This window comes from Silurus meridionalis, chromosome 13 (assembly GCF_014805685.1).
Source record: "Silurus meridionalis isolate SWU-2019-XX chromosome 13, ASM1480568v1, whole genome shotgun sequence".
Taxonomy (NCBI): Eukaryota; Metazoa; Chordata; class Actinopteri; order Siluriformes; family Siluridae; genus Silurus; species Silurus meridionalis.
Genome location: NC_060896.1, coordinates 26,352,907 through 26,378,998, shown reverse-complemented (window position 1 = coordinate 26,378,998; position 26,092 = coordinate 26,352,907). Strand labels below are relative to the sequence as shown.

Here is a 26,092-nt window from a genome sequence, read left to right as displayed (position 1 = left end):
AAGAACCTCATATGGCTGAAAAAGTCAGGCGTCCCAATACTTTGGGGCAGAAAATTTTGTTCTGGTCACACAGGACCATAAAGATTTATGTGTGTACGTGCATGAAAGTGTGAAGCAGAAAAAAATAAAAATAAAATATATATATATATATATATATATATATATATATATATATATATATATATATATATATATGCTAATATAGAAATCCAAGAACACAAACCATAAAATGCCATTTATTGTGATTATTTAAATGATACAAAATCAATTTCATAATTTAAACAATTATCAATCAAACAAAATTAATGTTCTTAGATGGTTTGTACTGATTTTTTAATACCCTTCTTTATAAAGTACTGAATCCCTCATATGAAGTAAAGTTTTAGGTCAAGTTTTACTTTCCAAAAAATCCGATTAAAATAAAAGTATAGAAATGTTTAAATATAAAGTATATAGTTTATAAAAAACATTATGTCATTTATTTTAACAAGTCATACCACAGTCACATTTTGATATTATGAATCATGTTTTTTTTTTTATATAGTACATTAACTTTAATTACATTAACAAGGCTAGAGTTTGCTTATATTCATAGTATTAAATTATTCTTATGGTTTCTATGCTGCAGTTCCAGCACCACCTGACGGCGTCACCTTTATTGAACAGGAAGGGAACGCCGTGTACGTCACCTGGACACGACCGCAGGGACAAGTCACGGGCTACAGGGTACAAACACATACACAAACATTATGCTGATTTTTTTAATGACATACTAACAGGAGTGTTAAAATGTCGACATACACTTTATGGACAAAAGTAAGGGGGACAATTAGGGACTACATGGGGAAAAAACATTCTTATGTTTAGGCATCCATAAACTTCTGTACATATGGTCCATCAGTGGCGGGCCGTGCATTTGGTACCCGGGCCTTTAGTGGGGACGTACCCGACTTAATCCACCTCTTAATACCACCACTTTCACGTCGCAATTATAGAAACTATCAAAACAATACGGAAACACAATATAACAACACGTGGCATTACACCTATGGAGGGTAAAAACCATTTTACTGAAAAAAGAAACCCTGTTAAGACTCCAAACCTCTACTCTACAACCGCAACTGTGCACCTACATCATCTGGAGCAGTTCAGAATCAATATTTGTGTAATAACATGGCAAAAACATTAAAATGTAAATAAAATACAACCTACTCACCAGAGATACAGACAGAATGTGCAGCGCTCCTCAGAGGCTGTAATCCAGTGGTATCGCTCGTATTCACTGGTCTGGAAGTGGAGAACAAACCCTTTCCCGGGCTGAGACACGCTAGCTAGCTTCAGGGTTAGACGACCTCCTCAAGATGGCTAGCTTTTCTTCATGTCCGCTACCAAATCAATTTCTCTTCCTCCGTAAGCATAAAAAAGTCTAACTCTGATGTATTAATGTGTGCAGAGATACAGACGTGTTTTGTCAGTTAAACTTATTTGTAACAGTTTCCCTCTGAGCAACCAATCAGAGGACGGAAATATGCTGACGTTATTCTGGGCCAGCTAGCTGCCCTGTGAGGCGAATATGATCTGATTGGATAAAGAAACAGAGCTATTTATTAAGGACACTATGGTAAAAAAAAGGCCAGCAGTACAGATTTTAAAGGCCCTGGGCAGATTAGATTGACATGGCAGCACATAGAGACTAAAATCTGAATTGACGTACTGGAAGCAGTGCAGCGAAGAGAAACGCTACAAAATGAAGGGAATAAACTGTTGGGAATAAATTAATACTTTCATGTAGGTCAGTGCTTCTGATAGTGTTTAGGTCAGCAGAGAAGGCTTTGCTGGCCCTGACCGTCCGCCACTGTGGTCCATGTAGATACATTATGAATAAATAATACATATTTAAACCATAAAACATTGACAAAGACTTTAAACTTTTAAGCAGTCTGCTGTAAAGAGTAAATTAAAATCAGGAAAACAGTTAAAACATAATGTTATGCAACAACTTCCAGCTATTAAACTCAAACAGCAGGAGAGCAGTTGAAAGAAAAAGTGTATAGATTTTTGTATGAAATTGACTTCCATGTAAAGGTTTTCCTGTTAAAAGAAATCAGCAAGTGTGTGTGTGTGTGTGTGTGTGTGTGTGTGTGTGTAGCATTGAGTGAGTTTTAGTGTAAGCAGGACACCTATTTAAAATTTCATAGTAAACGCTGCCTAGCAACAACTCACAGCCGTACCTGCTCAGGTTACTGATGTCCTCAATAATACACAACCCCAAACACGCTTTATACCACACAGCCAGAGAGAAAAAAAAACTAGTGTTTGTGTGTGTGTGTGTGTGTGTGTGTGTGTGTGTGTGTGTGTGTGTATGCTTTTATACTTCACCCAATAGCCTGCTGGAAAAAACATCAGAAACCCTCTCATTGTTTTGATGTGTTTTAATGACCATTTTATTGGTTTTAATGGAAACAGTAATGTTGTGACCTTGTGGGTCTCTGCTGGTACTGATATGTCTAGTGGATACCATCAAGAAACAGTATAATAATAATAATAATAATAATAATAATAATAATAATAACTTTATTTTTATATAGCGCCTTTAAAGTAGCTTCTCAAGGCGCTTTACATACAGGCAAAGGTAGTTTTAGGAACCCCAGCCAGAAGTGCATTGCAATAATCAATGCGGGAAAACACAAAAGTATTAATAAGTCTTTCAGTCACAGAATGGGATAACATATGGCGAAGTCTAGCGATATTTCTGAGATGAAAAAATGAGTTCTTTACAGTATACCGAATGTGAGGGTCAAAAGATAGACTTGAGTCAAAGATGACTCCTAGATTTTTTAATTTGGTTTCTACTTCCAGAACAGAGCCGTCTACGTTTAGGGATAATAAACCAGCTTTGCGAAGCTAGTGAGGAGTGCCAATAAGCAAGACCTCTGTCTTATCACTATTGAGGCACAAGAAGTTTTGAGATATCCATGTTTTTATCTCAGCAATACAGTGTGTTAAAAAAGAAAGGTCCAAATGTTGATTAGGCTTAGAGTGAATATAAATCTGAGTATCGTCCGCATAAAAGTGATAATTTAGCCCAAGTGTTCTTAAGAGCAATGAAAGCGGATATATGTATATGCTAAAAAGTAAGGAGCCTAAGATGGAACCCTGAGGAACACCCGTACAGACAAAACCAGTCACAGACCGGTATCCACTCATAGATACAAACTGTTGACGATCAGAGAGGTATGATCTAAACCAAGTTAAAACAGTCCCAGAAATACCAAAGACATTTTCCAGACGTTCGAGAAGCAGGTTGTGATTAACAGTGTCAAATGCGGCACTAAGATCTAGAAGGATCAGAATAGAGAGAGAACCAGAATCAGAGGCTAATAACAGGTCATTGGTGACCTTGACCAAGGCTGTCTCAGTACTATGAGATTTTCGAAATCCAGACTGAAGAGGTTCGAAGAGATTATTTGCTGTGAGATGACTATGTAGCTGCAAAGCCACAAGACGTTCCAGAATTTTAGCAAGAAACGGTAGATTTGAGATAGGACGATAATTGTTTAAGTTGTCCAAGTCACTGTTTTGTTTTTTTAGGACAGGTGTTACAGCAGCAGTTTTCAATGCCGCTGGGACAACACCAGTATGCAGGGAATCATTAACAATACTGAGAACAGCAGGGCACAATGAATCCAAACAGGATTTAAACAGGCTTGTAGGGAGGGGATCAAGTAAGCAAGTGGTAACTTTTATACGTGATACTTCCCTAGTGAGCAGCTCGGTATCAATTTGTGAAAAGGTAGAGAAGGGTGTGCCAGAAAAACTAGGTGAACAAAATATGGATGATGAAACAGGTGCAGCATGAATAAGTTTGTAAACATTGTCAATTTTAGAACTGAAAAAATTAAGAAAATCGTTACACAGCTGATTTGAGACTGTTAAAAAGATGTCTAGGATTACTTTGATTGTTGTCAATGATCTGAGAAAAATATGCGGATCTCACAGACTCAATTTCAGTTTTGTATTCCCCCAGGGTCATAAAATACATTCAGACCTGAGTCACGCCACTTGCGCTCCAGTTTACGGCAAGCTGTCTTCATAGAGCGCAGGTTATCATTGTAAGGGGCAGAACGAGCAAAAGCGACATAGCGAGATTTCAAGGGAGCAAAAAGGTCAAAATTAGAAGCCAGAGCAGTGTTCAGTTTTAGGATCTTATCTTCAAGAGGAGCCAAATGAAGATCACTAGGAGAAAACAAACAAACGGCGAAAGGAGCGGCAGCCAAAACGCGCCAGTGGAACACCCTTAATCACTGTAGATCACATGTAGGTATCCTCTACCAATAGAACATTAGGACACCATTAAACATACAGATTCTACTATTTATTTGATTTCTTCGGTTTGATTCTAATGATTTAATGTATACAAACACACTCGATTCTGGAAATTGTTTGGTAACAGGTTCAATGGTCAACAGATGATGGTTTTTAATAGTATTTGAAGTCGAACCGTTTGATTTTCGATGTTCTATTTTCTTTGTTCAATAAAGGGTGAAGAAAAGGAAAATGGACATGGTCTTCTGCCATCTTATCGTCCTTTAATAAGCTTGGGTGCACTTTTATTGTATGTCTGAGAGCAGGACAATTTGATTTAGTACTAGCTAGCATTGTTTTAAGTTAGCTAGCTTGTTTACCTCGCACTTTCCATGGCTAAATGTTTCCATGTCCTGTGTCATTATACTCAAATAATGTCTCAATTTAAAGCTTTGCTTTTAACGTTTTATTATTTATTAGTATTTCTAATATGTAGCCCTGTCTCAGGTCAACCTTAAATTCAAATATACTATATATATGTAGCTCAGGTGTATAAATAGCATTGTAAATATTTATATTCTGGGGAACCACAGACTAAATCACACAATGGTAATATATTATTTTATTTAGTTTCCTGCTATACAGACAAGTTTAAACTGAATTATTATGTTCCATCTCACTCACTCTCACTCCCTACAGTTGTTTTATGGTCTCAGTACGGACACTTCTCCTCCCAAACGAGTCGTGGTCCACCGCAACCATGTGAGGATAAATGACCTCATCCCAGGAACTGATTATGAGTTTAAGATCCAGTCCTTTCTGGGGAAAGATTTCAGCCAGAATGTCAGCAAGAACTTCTCCACTAGTAAGAGTTTTACCACTGGAAAGTTTTCACTCTATCAGGAATGTGCTGGAATTAAAGTATGACTGATCTATAAAACACTCATAATGTAGTGTATTCTGATACACTGAGGGATGGCACAGTGACTACCAAAAGCTAGGGTGGACTGGACAGGAAGTTGTGCATGTGAGTGTGTACATTATTACATTATTCTCTGTATTCCCAGAAAAGGGTTTTACCTTAGTGATTAAGGAATTGGACTTTGAGTTCAAATCACAACCACTCCAAACTGCACTCCTGGGCCCCTGAGCAAGGCCCTTAACTCTATAGCTGCTCAGTTGTTTCAGCTTAGTGTTTAAGGCATTGGACTTTTGGAGCTGAAGATCATGACTTTAAATCCCAACCACACCAAACTGTCACTTCTGGGCCCCTGAGCAAGGCCCTTAGCCCCATAGCTGCTCAGTAGTATGACTGACTACTATGATACTAACGATAAAGGGATAAAACTTGGAGGTGTGCAACAATATGAATGGAATCAGCAATAGGGTGGTGTGATGTCTGATGTGAAGCAAAGTTTACACAAGTTTACCAAAATTTTACCCAAAGTTTATTATTTTCATATAGTTTTTTTTCAGTATTTTAGAAATAGTTACTAAGAAACAAACAAACAAAAAAAATCTGTCTGATTATCTGAAAAACCTTCTCTGATTGTTACAAAAGCACTGAAACTGGAGAATCCTTCCAAAAATGCTAAATAAGTATCTCACAGCATACTTCACCATATCAACAATAACAGTAATTACAATATTTTTAATAATATATATATATATATATATATATATATATATATATATATATATATATATATATATATATATATATATATAGGAGCAGTTACCATAGAAACAGGAGTGTATTAGAATGAGCACATTAATATAAAGACGTTAATATAAACCAATATAAAACATTACAGTCAGAACTACTTTCCGAGCTGCTCTTATAGAAAATTAATCCATCCACACCTTATACCGAGTCTGAACTTAAACTGCAGATGTTACAGCAATGTCAATTTTCACACTTTTGTTCTCCCTAAAAACATTTAACCCAAATAAATATCAATTTAATGTGACTTTCTTGTGTATTTTTTACTATTTGCTTTACATGTATTTTGTTCTGAACCTTTTTTCAGGTCCGGCAGGTGTTTGTTCTCTCACTCTGTCACAATCCAATTCCTCATCCTTCACAGTGACTTGGGACGTTGCGTTCGGCCATTTCGATTTCCACAGGGTGAAGGTCAGTGATCGTGTACGCCGATGGGCGTACGACGTGAATGCAGAAGCTCGGGAATACACAGCGAGCAGCCTTCGGGACGGGTGCTCCTACAACGCCACTGTAGAACGAGTGAGGAACATGCAGACTGGGAAAGCTGCTTCTCTCACCGTACACACAGGTTGAACTGGTTTATGGACATGTTTCCAAAGTCATAACTCTGTTAAAATTTCTCAGTAAATATTAATAAAAAATTCATCTCTTCCTTTAACTGATTTTCTTGTCCAGAAGCTGACACTTAAAAAAGTCAAGGATAATATTAACACTTTAGGTGGAACTTTTATGTTTCTGTGGGAAGAGGTAGCTCAGTGGTTAAGGCTCTGGGTTACTAATTGGAAAGTTGTGGATTTTTTTTATCTCATTAACTCATAACATTCCATCTTTTATAATCTCTTGGCCTGTAATTATTGATTATAAATTTTTAAAAGCATGACATTGAATGCTTTAGGGCAGAAACTATTATGTAGCACCTCAGACAATATTTTCTGTGACTATCTATTAGTACAATTTAGACAAGGCCCATGTTATATCACTCTATTTCTCAAAATGGTCTGAAGCTGTTTAATCATTTCTTTATTATTAGACGTTCTGTGATGTGTATACTTTCAGTGATTTCGGTCCATTGCTAATTTCGAGTCACTGTAATCTATATAATATAATATAATATAATATAATATAATATAATATAATATAATATAATATAATATAATATAATATAATATAAATCTATGTATAGTGTCACTTATTTACAAAATCTATTTCCAGTTAATGATGTGATTTTAACCTCCTTCAACTAAAGTTATAATTAAGCTGATCAAATGTTGAAGCTTTGACAAGGTGTACCACTAATCTACCAAAGTCTCATGAATGTGCTGTTAGTAATGTAAGACAAGCTCAATCAGATAGCTCATAATAAAAACAATGTGGGTTGGTTACCTTTGTTTTCCTCATGAGAAGAGGGAAAAGACACACCACATGATTTGAAATAATCCTTTTTAAAAAATGACCCGACAAAACAGTTTGTGACCAGAACCAAGAAAGTTGTATGATAAAACAAGTTTGTGTACATTTTTGTCCATTTTATTAAAGAATTTATATCAATATTAAGTCTAATTTAAGCTTAAAAAATTCGTTATTGTTTACAATATAACCCCAGATTCAAATAAAAATTTTTTTTTTAATTAGAGCCAAGAAAAAACATAATCAGGGAAAACAGATTAAACCTATAATAAAGCCTTGAGGTACACCACAGATAACAGCGGCTGTGGAGAAAATCTTTAACTCTTTAAAACATTACTTCCTAAAAGTTCACATAATACCTTTGTGTATTTTGTAGCACTTTTGCATATACACTGTATGGACAAAAGTTTGTGGACATCTGACCATAAGATTGATATGTGCTTTTTAAGCATCCTATTCAACATCTAGGTACGTATTTTCTGTTATGTTAGGTGAGGAGGCCTGGGGTTTATAGCTCTATAGCTCTAACCCATTGGCATGCTGGAACTAGTTTGAGTCTAGTAGTTCAAGTGAAGGGAAAATCTCATGTTACCACATCAAAAGGTGTCCTATACAATTGTTTACCCCCAACTTTGTGGTAACAGTTTGGGGAAGAATCACAAATGGCTGGAAAATCAGGTGTCCCAATACTTTTGTTCATAAATTGTATGTAAAATTATGTCTTTTGTGCATGTGTATCTTTCAGTCCCTGCTATTCCCAAAGACGTACATGTGATCAGTGTGTCTCCTCGCTCGTTCTCTCTCCACTGGCTGCCATCTTCTGGATGTGACCAGCGCTATTCGGTCCATCTTACCCCGAACCATGGCAATGTGACCCTTCTAACTACCCCAGATGGACATATCCAGGTCAGCATGGCATTCATGCAGGGTCACGATGAATCACAATGGTTATGTGGTTTTATTTTTATTCCCCACACACGTATTATGCAAGTGCTCAGGTGTGTTGCTCTCGTTCGTGGCTTCATGTGCCAGGTGTCAGGTGCTCGGGTATCTGTATCAAGTGGGCGGAGTGTAGAATGGTTGGAGAATGAAGGTTAGGGAGAGAGTCAGAGAAAGAGAGGACCATTAAGGATTAATGACTTTTAGTTGTGATGGTGCAGTAGATGTTAGAAGCCAGGAAATTTTTTCCATCAGGGTTTGATTTGGTTCATAGCTTCGTTGCGCTCTTCCTGCGAAGTGCCACTATGCCAGTGTGTGAGCTTGTGCTTCTCGGCCTGTGTCTCGGCATCGGCAGTGTTCAGGTAGGCCTTGGATGCTGATCTGGGACCGGTGTGCCGTCTTTCTCTTCATACTGTGTGCACTTGATGGGTTGATGGAAGAATCTTCGGATACCACCCAGTTTAATTCAGGCTGCTAAGATGAGATTTCTGTACGCATGCCTGTTTTTTTATTTTATTTCTACAGGCTTTTGGGTACGTTACAATTTTCTTTCATATGTTAAAGTCAGGGTCGATGTCATGAGATCTAATAACATATAGAACAATCCTTGCTAGCTAATTATACAGGCTTTTATTCTGCGACTTTTTAAATATAGATGCATCCTGACCCCTGTTTGAACCCGGCACCCTTTTTACCCATTCTGTACAATCTGATCACCGACTATCAAATTTTATTTTCTCTGTCTGTCTGTCTGTCTGTCTGTCTGTCTGTCTGTCTGTCTGCCTATCTATCTATCTATCTATCTATCTATCTATCTATCTATCTATCTATCTATCTATCTATCTATCTATCTATCTATCTATCTATCTATCTATCTATCTATCTATCTATCTATTCTTTTGTCAGTCTGTCTTTTTTTTGTGCTTATTTCTTTCCGGCATCCAGGGAATTAATAATAATCAATAGTCTATATAAATCAGTTTTGTCCTATGAGTTGTCATTTTTAAAGAGAGGAAAACGATTAAATCAATTGCCATAAATATTGTATTTATTGTGCTTTTAAGGTTTTCGCTTCACTTTAAGTGTTTAGTCATCATGACTGAGGATGTGTCGCCGCCTCTGCCAAAAGAAAGAAACTGTTCAAGACACATAGACTATTGACTACAGATCACCAGAATCCCTTCTAATAAGAATATTATGTGAAGCTATTTAGATTCTCTGTTATAGAGCTGTATGAAGGCTTTCCATGGAGCATTTCTCAGTCTGAAGAACGATTGGTAGTAGAACCTAGTTTGTCATATAGATATCTATTGTTCATGAATTAAAAATTATGATTGTTTTTGTTGTGGATGTCAATAAGTTGTATTTATGAAGTTCAGCTTCATTTATAGGATTAGATAATTTAAGTTCGGGAAGACTTCTAAATAGTGGTCACAGCTTTTTATATATTTCTTTTTATTTTTGCATTGTAATTTATTCTAGTATTTTATTTGGTTGTGTGTGTGTGTTGTGTGTGTGTGTGTTTGTGTTTGTTTCACAGGCAAATGTGTCCAGTGTGACTCCAGGAACACAGTACACAGTAACAGTCAGTGTAGTTGCCTCCTCAGGGCTAAGCTCTGCCGTGAGCCGCTCCATTACCACCACTGAATCACGTGAGTGTGTGTGTTCATGTTTGTGTGTACGTGTGTGTAAGAATGTGCGCATATTTGTGTCAAGTGTGTGGATCACTGTTCATCAGTTGCCTGTTTGTGTATTGATTTTGAGACAAAATCATCATAGTAATGATCAGAAACCTATTCAAGCAATCTTAAAGCAGAGGTTAGTGATTTTCAGACCCCTCTGCAGCCTTTGTGGGTGGAGCCAATTTCTGGGCCAGAAATCTGTAAAACTGAAGCCTGAAATAAACGTATGAAACGTACAGCAGTATTTTATATGGCAATGTTTCGTTGAAATTACAAACATTTTCCATGTCTAGATACACTTCCACGCATTACATACCGCACCTTTAAATCTGGATTTTTTTGTCACAGCGCTCTTTGTAAACTGTGGGACAGTGTGGGCATGCGACTGCCTTTTTAGGAGCTTTTATGTATTATTGATAAAGAGTACAGTTGGAGGGGTATAGGTTTCAGATTCAGCTGTTCTTTCCTCTGAAGTGGTTGTACCAGCGCTGTCGTCATCGTATGGCATTAGAGCTCTAACTGCTCCTTTAAAAACTGATCCTCCTGCCAGGCACTCTGTGAATGGACCATGATTCAGGATCTGGCAATGACGATCATCAAGACAATGCTCGGTCACACGATCGCACTGGAAAGAAATAATGAGCGATTGTAAAGCCAGGACTGCTATTCAGGCAATTAGTTACCTTTTTTAAATAATGCTGAGGGGTAATTTTTGTTGTTGTTGTTGAGTCGGAATGATGAATGAAATGTGTCACTTTTTAATTGGAACAGATTCTTTGTCAAATAACACAATTACCAGTAAAACAAAAGCATCCTGTAAAAGTTGTAAGGATTAAAACAGCATGTATAATGTCTAGTCTTACTCGTTAGTAGTCTGTTTACATGGATCAGCCTTTAAACACAAAGAAAATGATCAAAAAATATTTTTTCAGACATCTGACCTTGCTGTGACCTTGACCCTTTTTGGATAAATTCCAGTTCCTATACTGGTTTCAGTAATAAATCTTTAGATTCAACCGATTGTTTTTAATTACGTAATATCAATTAGCAAAGAGACAATAATGCTGGACAGAGGAACATGCAACCCATAAACACAATGCCTCCACCTTGTGGAGTGGAGCAGGAACAGAAATATGTGAGTAATTGATAGTCAGGACTTTTAATAATAATGGAAATACATCAAGCATAGACAACAAATTAGCCAAAATGTAAATGATTTAAACACATAAATCGTTTACTTCTGGTAACATTGGGTATCGAATTCTCTAACAATTCTTCATGAGTTCATGATTCTGGTCAGAAAGCAGGATTTGAGAACATACATTATATAGACAAAAGCTTGTGGACACCTGAACATAAGATTTTAATGTGCATTTTGAATTAAAATTCCACATTTGCTGTTATATTAAACTTCACTCTTCTGAGAAGATGTTCCACTAAATTTTGTAGTGTGCTTGTAGACATTTTGTGGAGATTCATTCAGCAGCAAGGGTGTTAGTAAAGTCAGGTACTGAAGTAGGTGAGGTGAAGAGGCCTGGGTGCAGTCATCATTCTAATTCATACTCAAAGCTGTTTAATAACGTTTTTAGGTCTATAGCAGGATGGAGAGATCTTCCACTCATGTAAAGCAGTTGTCTATGTAGTGTAGGTGTTTCCTGTAACATAAGAATTATTTATTTCAAGAGATAATAAGTGAGCAAATGTTTAGATCTGTTGTTCTATGGATGTTCTACAACTTTAAATGTACCTATAAATGGATAAGAAAGTATTATCTGTTGTTTATCAATGCAAAGTTAAGGCAAATCACTGTGTTATAGATATATGAGTTTGAACTCCTTACACATTTATTAAACAAAACAAGCATTTGAAGATCTCAGGTGATTTTTGCCTGTAAAAGGTTATTAAAAAAACTTCCCAAAGCTCACTTTGTACTGACTTTGAAAACTGCACTTTTGGGCAAAAATCGAACTCGATCGAGGGTTATGTGCTGAAAGGAAATGTTTTTTTTGAAAGTACTGCAAATGTTCTCACCACCACATTTTAAGAGAAAGCTGTAGAATATTTCATAATAATGACAAATATTGTATTCTTAAAAAAAAAAAAAGAAAAACAGCAGATAAATTATTTTTTATCATTTTCCACTGCCTCAATCTCTCCATAATTAGCTGTTTAATGAGTTTCACAAAGTGTGCTGTTCTTGCACCTTGGAGTACACGTTTGCGTAAATTAAAACAAGTCAAATTCATTCATATTCATTCAACATTTGATTTCAATTTCAACATTTTTCTCTTTTATGGCACACAGACCCTAGTTTGGCAATCTCTGACCTCGAGAGTATGGTGGCAAAAAAGGCAAAAAATATTCAACAGCATATAATAGCATATATATATATATATATATATATATATGTGTGTGTGTGTGTGTGTGTGTGTGTGTGTGTGTGTGTGTGTGTGTGTGTGTGTGTGTGTGTGTGTTTGTAGTTCCCCAAGCACCCATTAAACCAGAAGGTGAGCGAGTTGGCTCGAATGGAATCCTCCTCTCATGGAAGATGCCTCATCCACCTGACCTGAGCATCCACTCCTTCATCATCAGATACAAAGAAATGTGTCCACACCCCGACTCCACCTTCACTGAAGTCACAAAGAGCCTAGATATCCCAGAAACCCTGCTGAACACACTCTCACCAGGGGCCACGTATAATATTAAGGTATCATATTGAATTATATTTTTATCACCAGCACAAAGCTGCTTTGCGACAGTATACACAGTAGGTTTGGATTGTCCACAGTATTTTCAGATGAATTTAGATCACATCTAGGATGTCTACAGCAAAGAATAAAATCGCTATTTGCAGTATGTGCACCCGATACACTCCCATGTTAATCCCTTCTTTCTCTTGAAAGGAAAACACAAATTTTTTTTGCATGCATCCTGATTCAGTCTTGACACATGCTTTTACTTTCGCTGCTTATTTTTTAGTGAGAGGGTCTGTTTTATTACTGTCATCTTGTAATGTATTGTACAGGTGACAGTGAGATATTTACTGTGTGTTTCACTTGAATGTGTGGTATAAAGTGGACATACAGAGAGACTTGACTGTCTGTGGTAAAGTTGCCAGTGACATCCATTCCATTGATCTCTTTAAATTATTCACCTGCCCTTAATTATTTATCTTGTAAAGAGATCTATGGATGTAGGATGGATCCCTGTGTGTTTTTTATACATTTTCGACTGATTCATTAAAGCAAAACATCTGTTTTTTTTTACTATTTTCACTTCAGGATGCTATAAGGTGTAGAATGTGTTGTGTGTGTGTGAAGTCTAACAGTGTTTTATTTATTATTTAGTTTTGATTCTACCTTCTCCTGTTAGGTTGCAGCAGTAAACAGGGCAGGAGTCGGACCCTTCAGCCAATCGCTTTACTTCAAAACTGCTGAAGCACGTAAGAAATGCTGCATGTTTTTTTTTTCAATTTGTACCTGTACATATTTAAGTGAATGGGTTCTGTGTAACGTGTATGTGTGTGATCTTTTCCTGCAGCTCCTGGCATGGTGACAAACCTCACAGCTTATGCTCAGAATCACTCCACAGTGGTACTGACGTGGTCTCTCCCCGTACGCATCAACGGACTCATCACTAAGTTTGCAGTTAAAGCCAAACATGCCAGAACAGGACAGACGGTCCGAACTCTGGAGCTCAACGCAGAGGAGATAATGAACGGAGCTCTGCCTCATTGCAACGTACGACTGCATTCTGCACAACACAATTACATGGTCATGAGACAAAGAGTGTAATATACATCGATCAGCCATAACATTATGACCACCTGCCTAATATTGTGATGGTCCCCCTTTTGCTGCTAAAACAGTCGTTAAAAACATCGATCATTAACAGCGTTAACTTCTTCAGCAGTTTGAGATACAGGAGCTCGTATGTAGGATCGGACCACAAGGATCCTGTCGCTGGTTCACCACTGTTTCTGTGGGATGTTCGTGGTCTGACCACTGCAGACCAGGAACATCTCACAAGAGCTGCAGTTTTGGAAATGCTCTGTCGTCTAGACGTAACAATTTGGCCCTTCTCAAATCCTTACCCATTTTTCCTGCGTCTAACATGTCAACTTTGAGGACAAAATGTTCACTTGCCGCCTAATAAAATCCCACCCACTAACAGGTGCCATGATGAAGAGACATTCAGGGTTATTTACTTCACCTGTTAGTGGTCATAAAGTTATGCATGATCCGTGTATATAGCAAGTCATTTGAGGAGTTCATGGGGCCCCTTAGACCACAAAATAAATCTAGACCTACTGGAATTCCAGATTTTGGCTCAGATTGTTTTTATTTATTTATTTTAATTTGGCTATGCTATATATCTAACTCACCAGCCAGATACTTGCTATTATTAAACATAAGGACTGGGAAGGGTGAAGGCTAACAAGTACTTTCTCTGAGATACACAAGTTTACCAACTATTTTCTATATATATACACATAACACACTCAAAGACCTATTTTCCCTCTTCTACATGCATGAGCTCACAACAATGATTGGCTAGTGGCAGTCTGATTGACAGGGAAGACTGTGTACACTCCTCCCTCTGATAGATCAGGGCAGGTTTTGTTTCCTTGTCTGTGACATGGTCAGGATTTAAATTAGTCATCTCTGGATGATTCATATTTTTAAATAATCTAAAATATTCTTGGTCTGTGGTAAAGATCTTAATATTTTAGAAATTTCAGGGAAATTTCAGGGTCCCTGTTGTAATGTGTGTGTGTGTGTGTGTGTGTGTGTGTGTGTGTGTGTGTGTGTGTGTGTGTGTGTGTGTGTGTGTGTGTATGTGTGTGTGTGTGTGTGTGTGTGTGTGTGTGTGTGTGTTTGTGTGTGGGTGTGGGTGTGGGTGTGGGTTTGGGTTTATTGTAGGATGCTGCAGACTTTCTATCCCGTGGAACTCCAAGCCCCTCGATAACCTCAGTAACGTCTGCATTGCCAGCTCTCACTATGTCCCCTATTCCTCCCGCCTCCATCTGGAATGTGCCAATCACAGTGAGAATGGATAAGCTCCGCCCCTATACAGCCTATGTGTTCGAGGTGTCCGCCTTCACCAGTGATGGAGAGGGTCAAATCGCCAGCACTATGGTTCGCATGCCAGAGGCCGGTATGCTTACACACACACACACACACACACACACACACACACACACACACTGCAAGGATGCTTCCTTCTCCAACATCCCGCTGGTCTGCATGGGATACATTGAGGCAGCTTGTAACATTTTCTTTGAAAGAGAAGGAGAACCCACCTATCATTCAGCACAGTGATCAGCTTTCCCAGTGTAACTTCTGTGTGTGTGTGTGTGTGTGTGTGTGTGTGTGTGTGTGTGTGTGTTGCAGCCCCTGAAGATTCTCCACAGAACTTGTCTGTATGGAACTTCACCTCAAAATCTCTCCTTCTGTCTTGGGAGTCTCCAGCCATCATCACGGGACGGTATAGCTATGTTGTCCAAATCTACGGCCCTGCAGGTAACCTCCTAAATCACACATCACCCTGATTTCACACTGCTAACACACCTTAACGACTACTCTGCAACAAATATTGATTTCATACTTTCTGCGTTCTCCTTCGAGAAAAAACATCACAAAATAAAAATCATTAAATGACGTTTAATGTCATAGGTACAGTGTAAGTAATAAAAAACCTTGGGATTGTTGTTATAGGAAAATAAGCAATAACAGAGTAGTGTATAAATCTTTTTACACTATATATATTCACATATACCCTTTATATAGCAGCTATAAACACTCATTTACCTCTGTTTTTTCCCTCTATTGAATTTAATTCAACAACTTTATTGCATTTAGACGCATGTGCTATTTCTATAGCGTTATTGCACTTCCATAACATACAGTATATACATACAAAGGGAAACTTATGTGTATGTATTTATATATATTTATAAATAAATGCCGTGTGTGTGTGTGTGTGTGTGTGTGTGTGTGTGTGTGTGTGTGTGTGTGTGTGTGTGTGTGTGTATGTGTGTTTTAGGTTTAATAAGTGAGAACAGTACAAGTGAGCAGACCATCATTTACACTGGACTGACTCCATTTACACACTACCACATTGTTGTCATGGCCAAATCTGCTGGTGCTACTGGGCCTGCTGCAGAAACCAGGATCTCTACACCTTCAGAGGGTATATGCACACACACACACACACACACACACACACACACACACACACACACACACACACACACATGCACACACACATGCACACACTTGTATAAAAGGAATATAAACATTTTCTTCACTTCAATCCTTCAATATAATTAATAAAATGTAATAAATACAGTATATGGACAAATGTTTATTAAGATTCTGCATTTGGTCTCCATTTGCTGTTATAATAGCCTTCACTCTTCTGGGTAGATGTTTTATTAGATATTGTTAGTAAAATCAGGTACTGATGTAGGTGAGGTGAGGAGCAGTGACACGCAGTCAGCTTTCACATTCATCCTAAAGGAGTTTAATAGGGTTGGAGCTCCATAGCAGGAGATCTTCCACTCCAAAGCATGTAAAGCAGAACTTCATAGAGCTAGCTTTGTGCACACGTGCGTCATCGTGAAACAGGCTTGGGTCTCCTAGTTCACATCAAGGAAGGATATAATTTTACCACATCCAAAGACATCTTATACAATTGTGTGCCTCCGTGTTTGAGGTAACAGTTTGGGGAAAAAGCACATATGACTGGGAAAGTAAGATCCCAAACGTTTTGTCCATATATTGTATACATTTTTATTATTGTGTGCATAGACAGGAGAACGTGTGTGCTAATAGAAGTTGCATAATTACAGTATGTCACGGTTCACAGGACCTGAAAACTGCTTCAGTTTTACACATTCCTGATTTATTGTGTTGGTTCATGTCTTTAGCATTTGCTTCCCTCTACTGGAGATTAAACAAAATTGCATTGTGTTAAATTTAAGCATGTAACAGTGTGTGTGTGTGTGTGCGTGTGTGTACGAATGTTTTAGCCCCCAGTGCAGTGTCGTATCTTCAAGCAGAAGCTGTAGACTCCACGTCTGTGCTCCTGTCCTGGGGAATCCCCTACCAGCCCAACGGACTCATCACTCATTACCGTATTCTCGTCCTGCACCATGAGACACTTGTGCAGGACATCACACTCCGAGAACTGAAGCTGGTAAACATTCATCAACATCGCACATAGACATCATGAGGAGGGAAAAAAAAATATTTTTTTACAGAAATGCTTTTTAATAATTACTGTTTAAAAACGGACCAATTGTGTTTCCTTTTCTACAATATGCATGTTTCTGCATATAGGAAATTATTCTAGTATAATAGATCAGTATCCCTTCAACATCTCAGATCTAATAAATATATCATCATATATCAATAATATCATAAATTATTTATTTATTTTTTATAGATAATATTATAGAATTTTAGATATTATTTGAGAAAAATTAATTCATGACTATATATACTATATATACTATCACACATTTTCTATAAGGAACATATTTTATTTTACTATAATATTAACGGTTTACATGTGTTTGTGTATGTAAGATTTAGAAAATAAATTATAAAAAAATATCCTAATAATTCCATAATTCCAAAGTGATTTTTTAGGACCCCAGTCCCCATTTTGTGTTTTCAGGATATTTCTGATTGCTGTGTTTTGAATCCTAATGCATAATCTTTTTTAAAAATCAATAGATAATAAATAATAATACATTGATAATATGCATTCAAAATGTAGAATGTTAATTAATAATATAATATTTATTAGTAATAAAAAATTTACTTCTGAATAAAAAAAAAAAGGTTTTCATAAAAAAAAATCATAAGGGGATACAAACTTTTGCATTTAATTCTGTGAAAAAATATTCCCAAATGATTTTTGGATCTTGTGTTGTTTTTTTTGTTTTTTTTGATAACAGGATACAAGCCAGATCAGTGCTAGAGCTGGTACGTTATCAGGAGTTTCCAATGACAGCACTCAAGCCCTGCACCGCTCTGCCAGATCACTTAACATCAGCGAGGCTTCTGATCCCACCAGTGTACCTCTGAGCTCTTCTAGTCTCACTCACTTCACTGCTACTGAAAAACCCAACACTGATACAACAGACTCACACTTCACCCTCTTACACACTGCTGGAACATCCAGCCTGACCCTGACCTCCACTGCTCCTCCAACCCGCCCCCCTTGGCTCGCCCTCACCTCCACTCACGGCTCCTCAAACACTAACACTAATGCTGTGGATCTCGTAACCAACGTTTCATCTCTGACCCCAGGATCTGACCTGGGACCCATTATGAGCTCCGTCCGACCACATCTGTCCACAAGAGCGGCGATCACAGGCACGATGTTCACACAAACAGCAGCCATGAGCCAGATAGAGGGTAAGAGGTCAAGTCATTACATGTCATTGCATGTCTGGTTTAAGCATCACATACTGTAGGTTGATTCTGATTCACATTATCTGAGTTGGGGGATACAGTCATTAACACAACACTGAGTGGGGGATGTGTATAGGTTTATCTTGTGATGTTACAAAATTCTGAATATGTAAATTCTTGGAGGACAAAATGGTTTTCAGAAACTTTGCACCTTCGTGCAAGGTCAGGTCCTAGCTAGCTAACTTTGTGTTAGCTAATATAAGACTAGGAGGAGTTAGAAGCAGACAATGAACTTTCTGACAACGTTAGGGAAATGAAAATAGCTTTGAACCAGCTACTTCTGATCATTAACATCGAGAATCTACGACAAATTTCCCAAGGTCAAACTAAACCTTGGAACTGCATTTCTATTGAAACACAGCCAACTTACATACGTAGCTAAGGCATTTTTGTTTAATGCAAACTAGCTAACATTATAAAGAACAAGGTTAGTAGCATGTGAACTGGCACGTGGTTGTAAGCTGTGCTTGTTTTTAGATTATTTAGTTTATTGTATATAAATTATACAATATTACAATATTAATCAATCTTGATAAAATACAATGCTTTTAATATTTATATTTCTGCTTCCTCACGTGCTGCTTTCTAATTCGCAGTTCTGCCTCCCTATGAAGAGCTGGTGAACTTATCATCTAATCACATCTCCTACGTGGTGACGAGACTGAGTCCTTTTACTGACTACAACTTCAGCGTGTCTGCCTTCACTATTGTCGGAGAAGGACCCGCCAGACTGATCGCACAGAAAACTCCAGAACAGGGTAAAGTGACATCAGAAGTCTGCCTGAAAAACATTTTCACCCAGTAACTAGATTTTCTATAAATGAAAACTTTTCAGTTAAGACGCTTGCTGTAACCTAAACAGTGCTCATACTTTATATCATTCAATAACTTACTTTTGGAGACGCATTCAAAAGTCAGTTGTGTAAAGTAGATCTGAACTGTTTTGGTAAGGTGCAGGTTGCCATGATGGGTTTCTTCTGAGAAAACTGAGATATGGATGGAGAAATACAGTGCTAGTCAAATGGTTGTAAACACGTAGTCTTTAAAAGTTTTGGATGAACTTGCTAAAAGGCAGAAACAAACACGAATTGGAGAGTGAATGCCTGGATAAAAGTTCTGTGGACAGATAAGTCCAGATATGACATTTTTGGCTCTAACAGAAGAACTTGTGTAAGGAGACAAAGTCAAAAACGAAGGTGAAAGCTTAATGGTTTTGGGTTGTTTTGGAGTAGGGACATTTGGAGACTTATTCTGGGTGAAAGGAATCCTGAACCAACATGGCTACCATTCCATACTTTAATACCATGCAATTCAGCGTGGACTTACAACAACCATACAACAAGAAGATGAGCTGTCCGAGCTCAGTAAGTCCAACTAGTGAAGAACACCACTGGCAAGTTTTACAACAGGCCTGGCAAAGTATCTCAGCTGAATGTTTGGAGAAACAAACTGTCCGAAAGCTGAGAATGTGTAAAGCTGTTGTTCATGCTTAGGGAGGATTTTTCAGTGAAAATAAAGTGGAACATCTGTACATTTTATATATTTGTTGGTCTAAGTAAATCTTCATACCTTTACATTACCTAGTTTGTTGCATAGAAACGAAAGTCACATACATGTGTCTATCAAAAGACATTAAAGGCTGGGCATCTCCAAACTAGCAATGTATGAGAAATAAACTTGTCAGAGTGGGAGGAGAAGCTCAGAGAGATCTGACCGCTGAGCTCTTGCATTTAGTATATAGTTAGAACAAGAGTGGAACAAGAACTGAACCTTGAGGAACTCCTGTGGTAGGTCACGTCCTCAAAAATTATACACTAAAATGCTAACATAAGATATATGCTTGGCTTAAAGTAGTGCATTATATTATATCTTGATTTAATACTCCCTTGTCTTTTTTAATAAGATAGATAGATAGATAGATAGATAGATAGATAGATAGATAGATAGATAGATAGATAGATAGATAGATAGATAGATAGATAGATAGATAGATAGATAGATAGATAGATAGATAGATAGATAGAATGTACAGCAAATAAATGCCTTTTGGAACCACAATGATAAAGTGGTGTATAAAGAGATATAAAAATGAATCTTAATTGAATTAAATCTACTTTTTATAATTTGTAGTAACTTTGCATGATTATTCAGCTATTAATGCAAACTTTTGTTAACTATTATAAATCTCTATAAATTATCTTCATTATCACCGACATTTTTTTTGCTTTCACAAGTGCTTGTATTCTTCACTAATATAAAAAAACGAACTCCTCTTCCCCAGTTCCTAGCTCTGTTCAGGACCTGTCTTATAAGAACATAAGCTCCACCTCCATCTCCGTAAGCTGGAATCTGCCTCTGAACCCGAACGGGAAGATCACGCATTACACGCTCTATGTCCTCAACCTGGAGGGTAACGTGACCCAGCAAAAAGTTACAAACACAACCAGTATCGTCCTTACAGGTTAGTGCTCTACCTGTACCTGCACTGCACAGTAACACTGGACTAGTCCTCTGATGGATCGTTTCTGCCTACAGATTTGGATAAATACACAGAGTATAAGGTGCGTGTGGCTGCTTCGACAGCAGCAGGAGAAAGTCCTGAATCTGATGAGGATAACATCTTAGTACTGACACCTGAGGATGGTAAGTACTGTTGTAGTTTACAGATACACATTTACAAAATAAAAGTGAAACCTGATAAATATATCTTATGTTAAAGAAGGTATAAGAGTAATTAATTTTATTTAAAAAATAGACCTTTTTCTGTTATCATAAATCATTCCCTGTTGTGTGACTCCTCCAGAACCAGATTCTCCTCCTTACAACCTGGTTGTTCTGAACACAACGTCGTCCACAGCTACCATCTCCTGGTCTCCTCCAAATAAACCCAACGGCATCATCGTTTTCTACGAGGTGACCTACAGCAACGCTACATTTAGCTACATGGTGAACTCGACTGTTCCCAGTGTCACCCTGCACCACCTCAAACCGTACACTCTGTACGACGTCACTGCACGCGGCTTCACACGACTCGGACATGGAGATCAGACCTCACCAGTGCTTCAGATGCTGTCAGGAGAAGATGGTGGGTCTGTTAGTCAATATGTGTAACTGAGTGATATAGAGGTTTATTCTTTTTTAACCCTGAATCCTTTGCTACACTTTGGACCGTGTCTTCTCAGCCTCTTCCATTTGACTTACACTATAATTGGCTGGAATGTGTATGCGTTCAAATTATTTATTGTAATTGATTCAAATGAATGCCAAAGTACTGCTTTAAATCTGTCTGCGATTTAGAGTGGGATGAATTCTAGACCTAATGATTCAATATTAGAAAATAAATATATACTTTCAAATTTAAATAGTTATACGTGCTGTCAAAATGTTTCACAAACATCAATGACAGCTTTAAATTCTCACTTCTGGTACTATGTGACTATGGTACAAGTAGATACACCATATTCATGGTTAGGTTTAATGCATTACACCATTTTAATGCACTCTAAGGAGGTTAATTGGCACTATGAGTCATACATATAAAATTGTATATGTAGACCTAGCTGTGGATTAAACTTTATTAATATTATCTTATTCATTTTATTTATTATCATTATTATCATAATTGTTATTATTATATTTATGTTAGCAATGAATGCATCTTTAGTTCAAGAATCACAGTACGTCTTCTTAGTGTAACTTCACAACCTGTTTAACAAACAGAAAATGAAAGACAGCCTTATAATGTCCAGACATGTAGTTGAGAACAATAGAGAACAATAATGTGAGACTCAAGTGGAGGATGTGACATACACCAGCTAGGTGGTGTCTCATATGGGAGAGTTGGTATCTAAGTGGTTAAAGCATTGGTACATTAGATTAGGTCTAATGTAATTATTAGAGGTCGACCGAGCATATATATATATATATATATATATATATATATATATATATATATATATATATATATATATATATATATATATATATATATTTATGTGTATATGTGTGTGTGTGTGTGTGTGTGTTTCAGTACCTGGCAGTCCTCCATACGATCTTGCCTATGACAGCATCAGCTCCAGCGAGGTGAACGTGTCCTGGTCGCCACCCCTTGTGCCCAATGGGGTCATCTTGTATTATAGTGTGGAGTACTGGAACACCACACACACTCTGAACATCACGACACACACATCATCCGTTCTCCTGTCCAACCTACGCAAGTACGCACGCTATCGCCTCAGCGTTCAGGCAGCCACACGAGTCGGATTGGGGAACCACAGCAGCGAAACCCTCAACATCACCACTTTGGAAGACGGTGAGCGTGTTTTGTGTTTTTAGAAACCTCAGGAACACTGATCACCTGCTGTTCTGTTTATAGCCGAGCTGGATTCAGACCTGCAGATGCGTCAATACTAATTCTTAACTTTCCTTAACACTCCTACAGCTTCATCCTGAACATTTATTTGTGCTTTCAGTCTTCAAAAATCCTGGAAAGAGTTTTCTTCTGTTGTACATGTGTATATGTAGATACTATGTAAGTTCTTTGACACACAGTGTTCGGGAACGACAAGGTCTTGAGTCGGAATTCTAATAATCAATAAACAATATTCTTCCTGAACAACAGTCCCAAGCTCCCCTCTGCAGTTTTTGTACTACAGGAAGTTGTCCGATAACCAAGTCGAGTTGTCATGGGAACCATCAGAGGAGACCAACTCGGACATACTGTACTACATAGTGAGAGTGTGGTGAGTGCTTTTTAATCTAACATTGATTGAATCTATTGGATGGCTGATTTTCTTGAATTCCCCCAATACAATGTAATTCGAGACTCGGATACAGGATCAGACCCTCTTTACTAAAAGCTGATTCATGTGCAGGAGGCTGTATGGATGCTATTTTGTATATATATATTTAGAGACAGTGGTGGGCCGTGTATTTCACCGCAGGCCTTCAGTGGTGTCCTACCTGAATCAATCCACATCTGAATACTATCATTATAAAGAAACGCAGTAGAACAAGACAGAAATCTCATACAGTGAGAATGAACACCAATACAAAAGCGAGAAACCCAATGAACACAATACAACAAGTCTCTTTTCACTGGAGCCACAACTGCACCACTTGCTTACATCTTCTCTGACATAAGCATCGATTTTAAGCTTGTGCAGTTTAGGAGCTCTGACTAGAATATTAAAATGCTGACATGCTTAGACGCCTTCTAGATGGCCTCAGTGACTCCAGCTTGCAATCTGATTTGTTAAAGTGGCAGCCTTCATCATCATGCTCTGTATGTGTGAAGGCTCAAGGCATATGGATACCTTTGACCCTGGCAACACATGATGTGACGGCTGAAATCTGATTGGATAAAAACAATGTAAACAGAAAAGCCATGAAATGAGAGAATAGACTCTGGACCAATGCATATATATTACAATGTATTAAAGAGATTTTGAAAAATGTTTAGGCCAGTAGAGAAGATCTTGCTAGCCCTGACCTCCAGCCACTGACTAAAGATCCTGGCACTTTTTATGAACTAAAATATGTCAAAATATAGCGATATTAGTCAATTTTTTGCATGGATTTACTTATCTAAATACATCAATATTATGATAACGATTTCCAGTGTGTTTTGTATGTATGTGCATGCCTGTGTTTGTGTGTGTGTGTGTTAGGAACTTGAGCTCTGAGTATGTAGCCAATGTGACTGAGACGTCATTAGTGGTGAGTGTAGATGGCCCTGGACTGTATAACGCCTCTGTGAGCGGGTGGACTTGGTTTGGCGATGGAGGTGTACTTATCTACATCACTTTAAGCACATCAGAGTCGGGTATAAACACTCACACACCCATCCACGCACACACACACACACACACACACACACACACACACACACACACACACACACACAGACACCTCCTTTCTTTTTTACTTTCTGTTTTTGAATAGCCTGAAGGACTAGTTTTGTTATTTGATATTTGTGTGTGTGTGTGTGTGTGTGTGTGTGTGTGTGTGTGTGTCAGCTCCCTCAGATCCCCCTCAGAATTTGTTCTACACACTGCTGTCTCCAAGGACAGTAAGATTGAATTGGAGCCCCCCGAGTGAGCCGAACGGTATCATACAGTACTACACAATTTACTACAGCGATAACATCACCATCTCCACCCAGGTTCATCCATACACACACACACACACACACACACACACACACACACACACACACACACACACACACACACACACACATACCTTCCTTATTATGTATATATATATATATATATATATATATATATATATATATATATATATATATATATATATATATATATATATATATAAAAATTCACGGTATACATTATTCAAACACATAATTGTATGATGTTTAATATTTCAATATTTCTTATTATTTAAATGAAAATATTTAATATTCGAATGTATTTCAATAGTATTTTAATAGTAATTTTTATAAAGTTATACTGAAATAAACAGCATGAGCATTAACAGTGATGCTGCTTTGTATGTTTGTATTTATTTATTATTATTATAAATAAATGTAAAAAAAATACACCTGCTAATTGAAAATCACTGAAAAATATTGAAACAAGCTGAAAGAAAAAAAGCTTTTTTTAACATATATAAACAGTGTTTTACATTTATAAACATTAACGCCTCTGTGTCTCTTATGTGTCTCTGTGTAGCGAGTACCGGGTGTGTTTCAGTGGGCGGAGCTGGCCAGGCTGAGGGCAGGGCATGAATACAGGGTGTGGCTGAGCTCCAGCACGTCTCTGGGTGATGGAGGGGTGATCAGCAAACCCCTTAACTTCACCACACCAGAGGATGGTCAGTCTCCTCACACAGACAGGGCAGGAGAGCAGCTCTGCACCGTTTTTCCAACCGTTTTCACCTCGTTTCTACAAAAAAAAATCACACCAAAACTCAAGGATGCACTCGAGTCAGGATTAGACAATAGATAAAGGATATGAATAAAGTTTAATACAACTGGTGAAACAATCCATTAGAGATTATGGTTAAGGACAAATCTCAACATGTATAAAAAAAAAGTTAATCTCTTGGAATGGGTTTTACCCTGTTGTCAGGATTCATGGTGATTTTCTAGCTGGTGGTCAGAGAGAAGATAAGTGCACTCTGGGTGTGAGATACACAGCTCAGTATTAGATGTATGCCACATCAGGTATATTTTATATCTCTTATTAGCATGTATAATTTATGTACATCTCATTAGCTACATTAAAAAAACTGAAAAGATCATTTTAATATTTCTTCTCGATGGACTATAGAAATAAAACTGGGATATATTTTAGAGTAATCAATGTGCAGTTTGTATAGCAGTACAGATTTACTGTCCTCTAAAAACACAACATACAGACATTATTGTCCAAACTTACATTTCATAAATCACAGCACAGTTTCCTAGACAGCAGATTATTCCCTGTTTTGGTGTGATTTTGGGAAAAAACAGAGCAGAGTTGACCCTGAAAGAGAAAAGTGATTCTCCCCTGTTGTGTGAGGCTGATGGGAGTGTTCCATATCACAAT

The 26,092-nt window shown here is 37.6% G+C and overlaps 2 protein-coding genes across 4 annotated transcripts in view; both read left to right on the top strand.

The window, feature by feature from the left end:
* LOC124396079 (phosphatidylinositol phosphatase PTPRQ-like) overlaps positions 1-26,092 on the top strand; it is a 53,644-nt gene that overhangs the window by 11,916 nt on the left and 15,636 nt on the right. For all 3 annotated transcript variants that reach the window (XM_046865052.1, XM_046865051.1, XM_046865050.1), the window contains 18 exons: positions 629-726; positions 5,005-5,170; positions 6,336-6,596; positions 8,181-8,341; positions 9,915-10,026; positions 12,537-12,763; positions 13,429-13,498; positions 13,597-13,796; positions 14,979-15,213; positions 15,450-15,578; positions 16,102-16,248; positions 17,090-17,256; positions 18,023-18,485; positions 19,139-19,300; positions 20,824-21,003; positions 21,078-21,185; positions 21,346-21,627; positions 22,573-22,854. In XM_046865052.1, the coding sequence (XP_046721008.1) occupies positions 629-726; positions 5,005-5,170; positions 6,336-6,596; positions 8,181-8,341; positions 9,915-10,026; positions 12,537-12,763; positions 13,429-13,498; positions 13,597-13,796; positions 14,979-15,213; positions 15,450-15,578; positions 16,102-16,248; positions 17,090-17,256; positions 18,023-18,485; positions 19,139-19,300; positions 20,824-21,003; positions 21,078-21,185; positions 21,346-21,627; positions 22,573-22,854 (3,450 nt within the window). The remainder of the gene's footprint in view (positions 1-628; positions 727-5,004; positions 5,171-6,335; positions 6,597-8,180; positions 8,342-9,914; positions 10,027-12,536; positions 12,764-13,428; positions 13,499-13,596; positions 13,797-14,978; positions 15,214-15,449; positions 15,579-16,101; positions 16,249-17,089; positions 17,257-18,022; positions 18,486-19,138; positions 19,301-20,823; positions 21,004-21,077; positions 21,186-21,345; positions 21,628-22,572; positions 22,855-26,092) is intronic.
* Positions 22,890-25,629, top strand: LOC124396080 (phosphatidylinositol phosphatase PTPRQ-like). The gene is made up of 3 exons (XM_046865054.1): positions 22,890-24,366; positions 24,560-24,705; positions 25,235-25,629. Exons 1-3 carry the CDS (start codon positions 24,177-24,179, stop codon positions 25,508-25,510), a joined length of 612 nt encoding a protein of 203 aa, XP_046721010.1. The 5' UTR covers positions 22,890-24,176; the 3' UTR covers positions 25,511-25,629.

What these genes read in the sequence shown, in the direction of transcription:
- LOC124396080 (XM_046865054.1), top strand. Translation starts at nt 24,177, where the DNA reads ATGTGCATGCCTGTGTTTGTGTGTGTGTGTGTTAGGAACTTGAGCTCT. An exon ending in TTTAAGCACATCAGAGTCGG is followed by an intron (nt 24,367 to 24,559) that starts GTATAAACACTC and finishes TGTGTGTGTCAG; the next exon opens with CTCCCTCAGATCCCCCTCAG. An exon ending in ACATCACCATCTCCACCCAG is followed by an intron (nt 24,706 to 25,234) that starts GTTCATCCATAC and finishes GTCTCTGTGTAG; the next exon opens with CGAGTACCGGGTGTGTTTCA.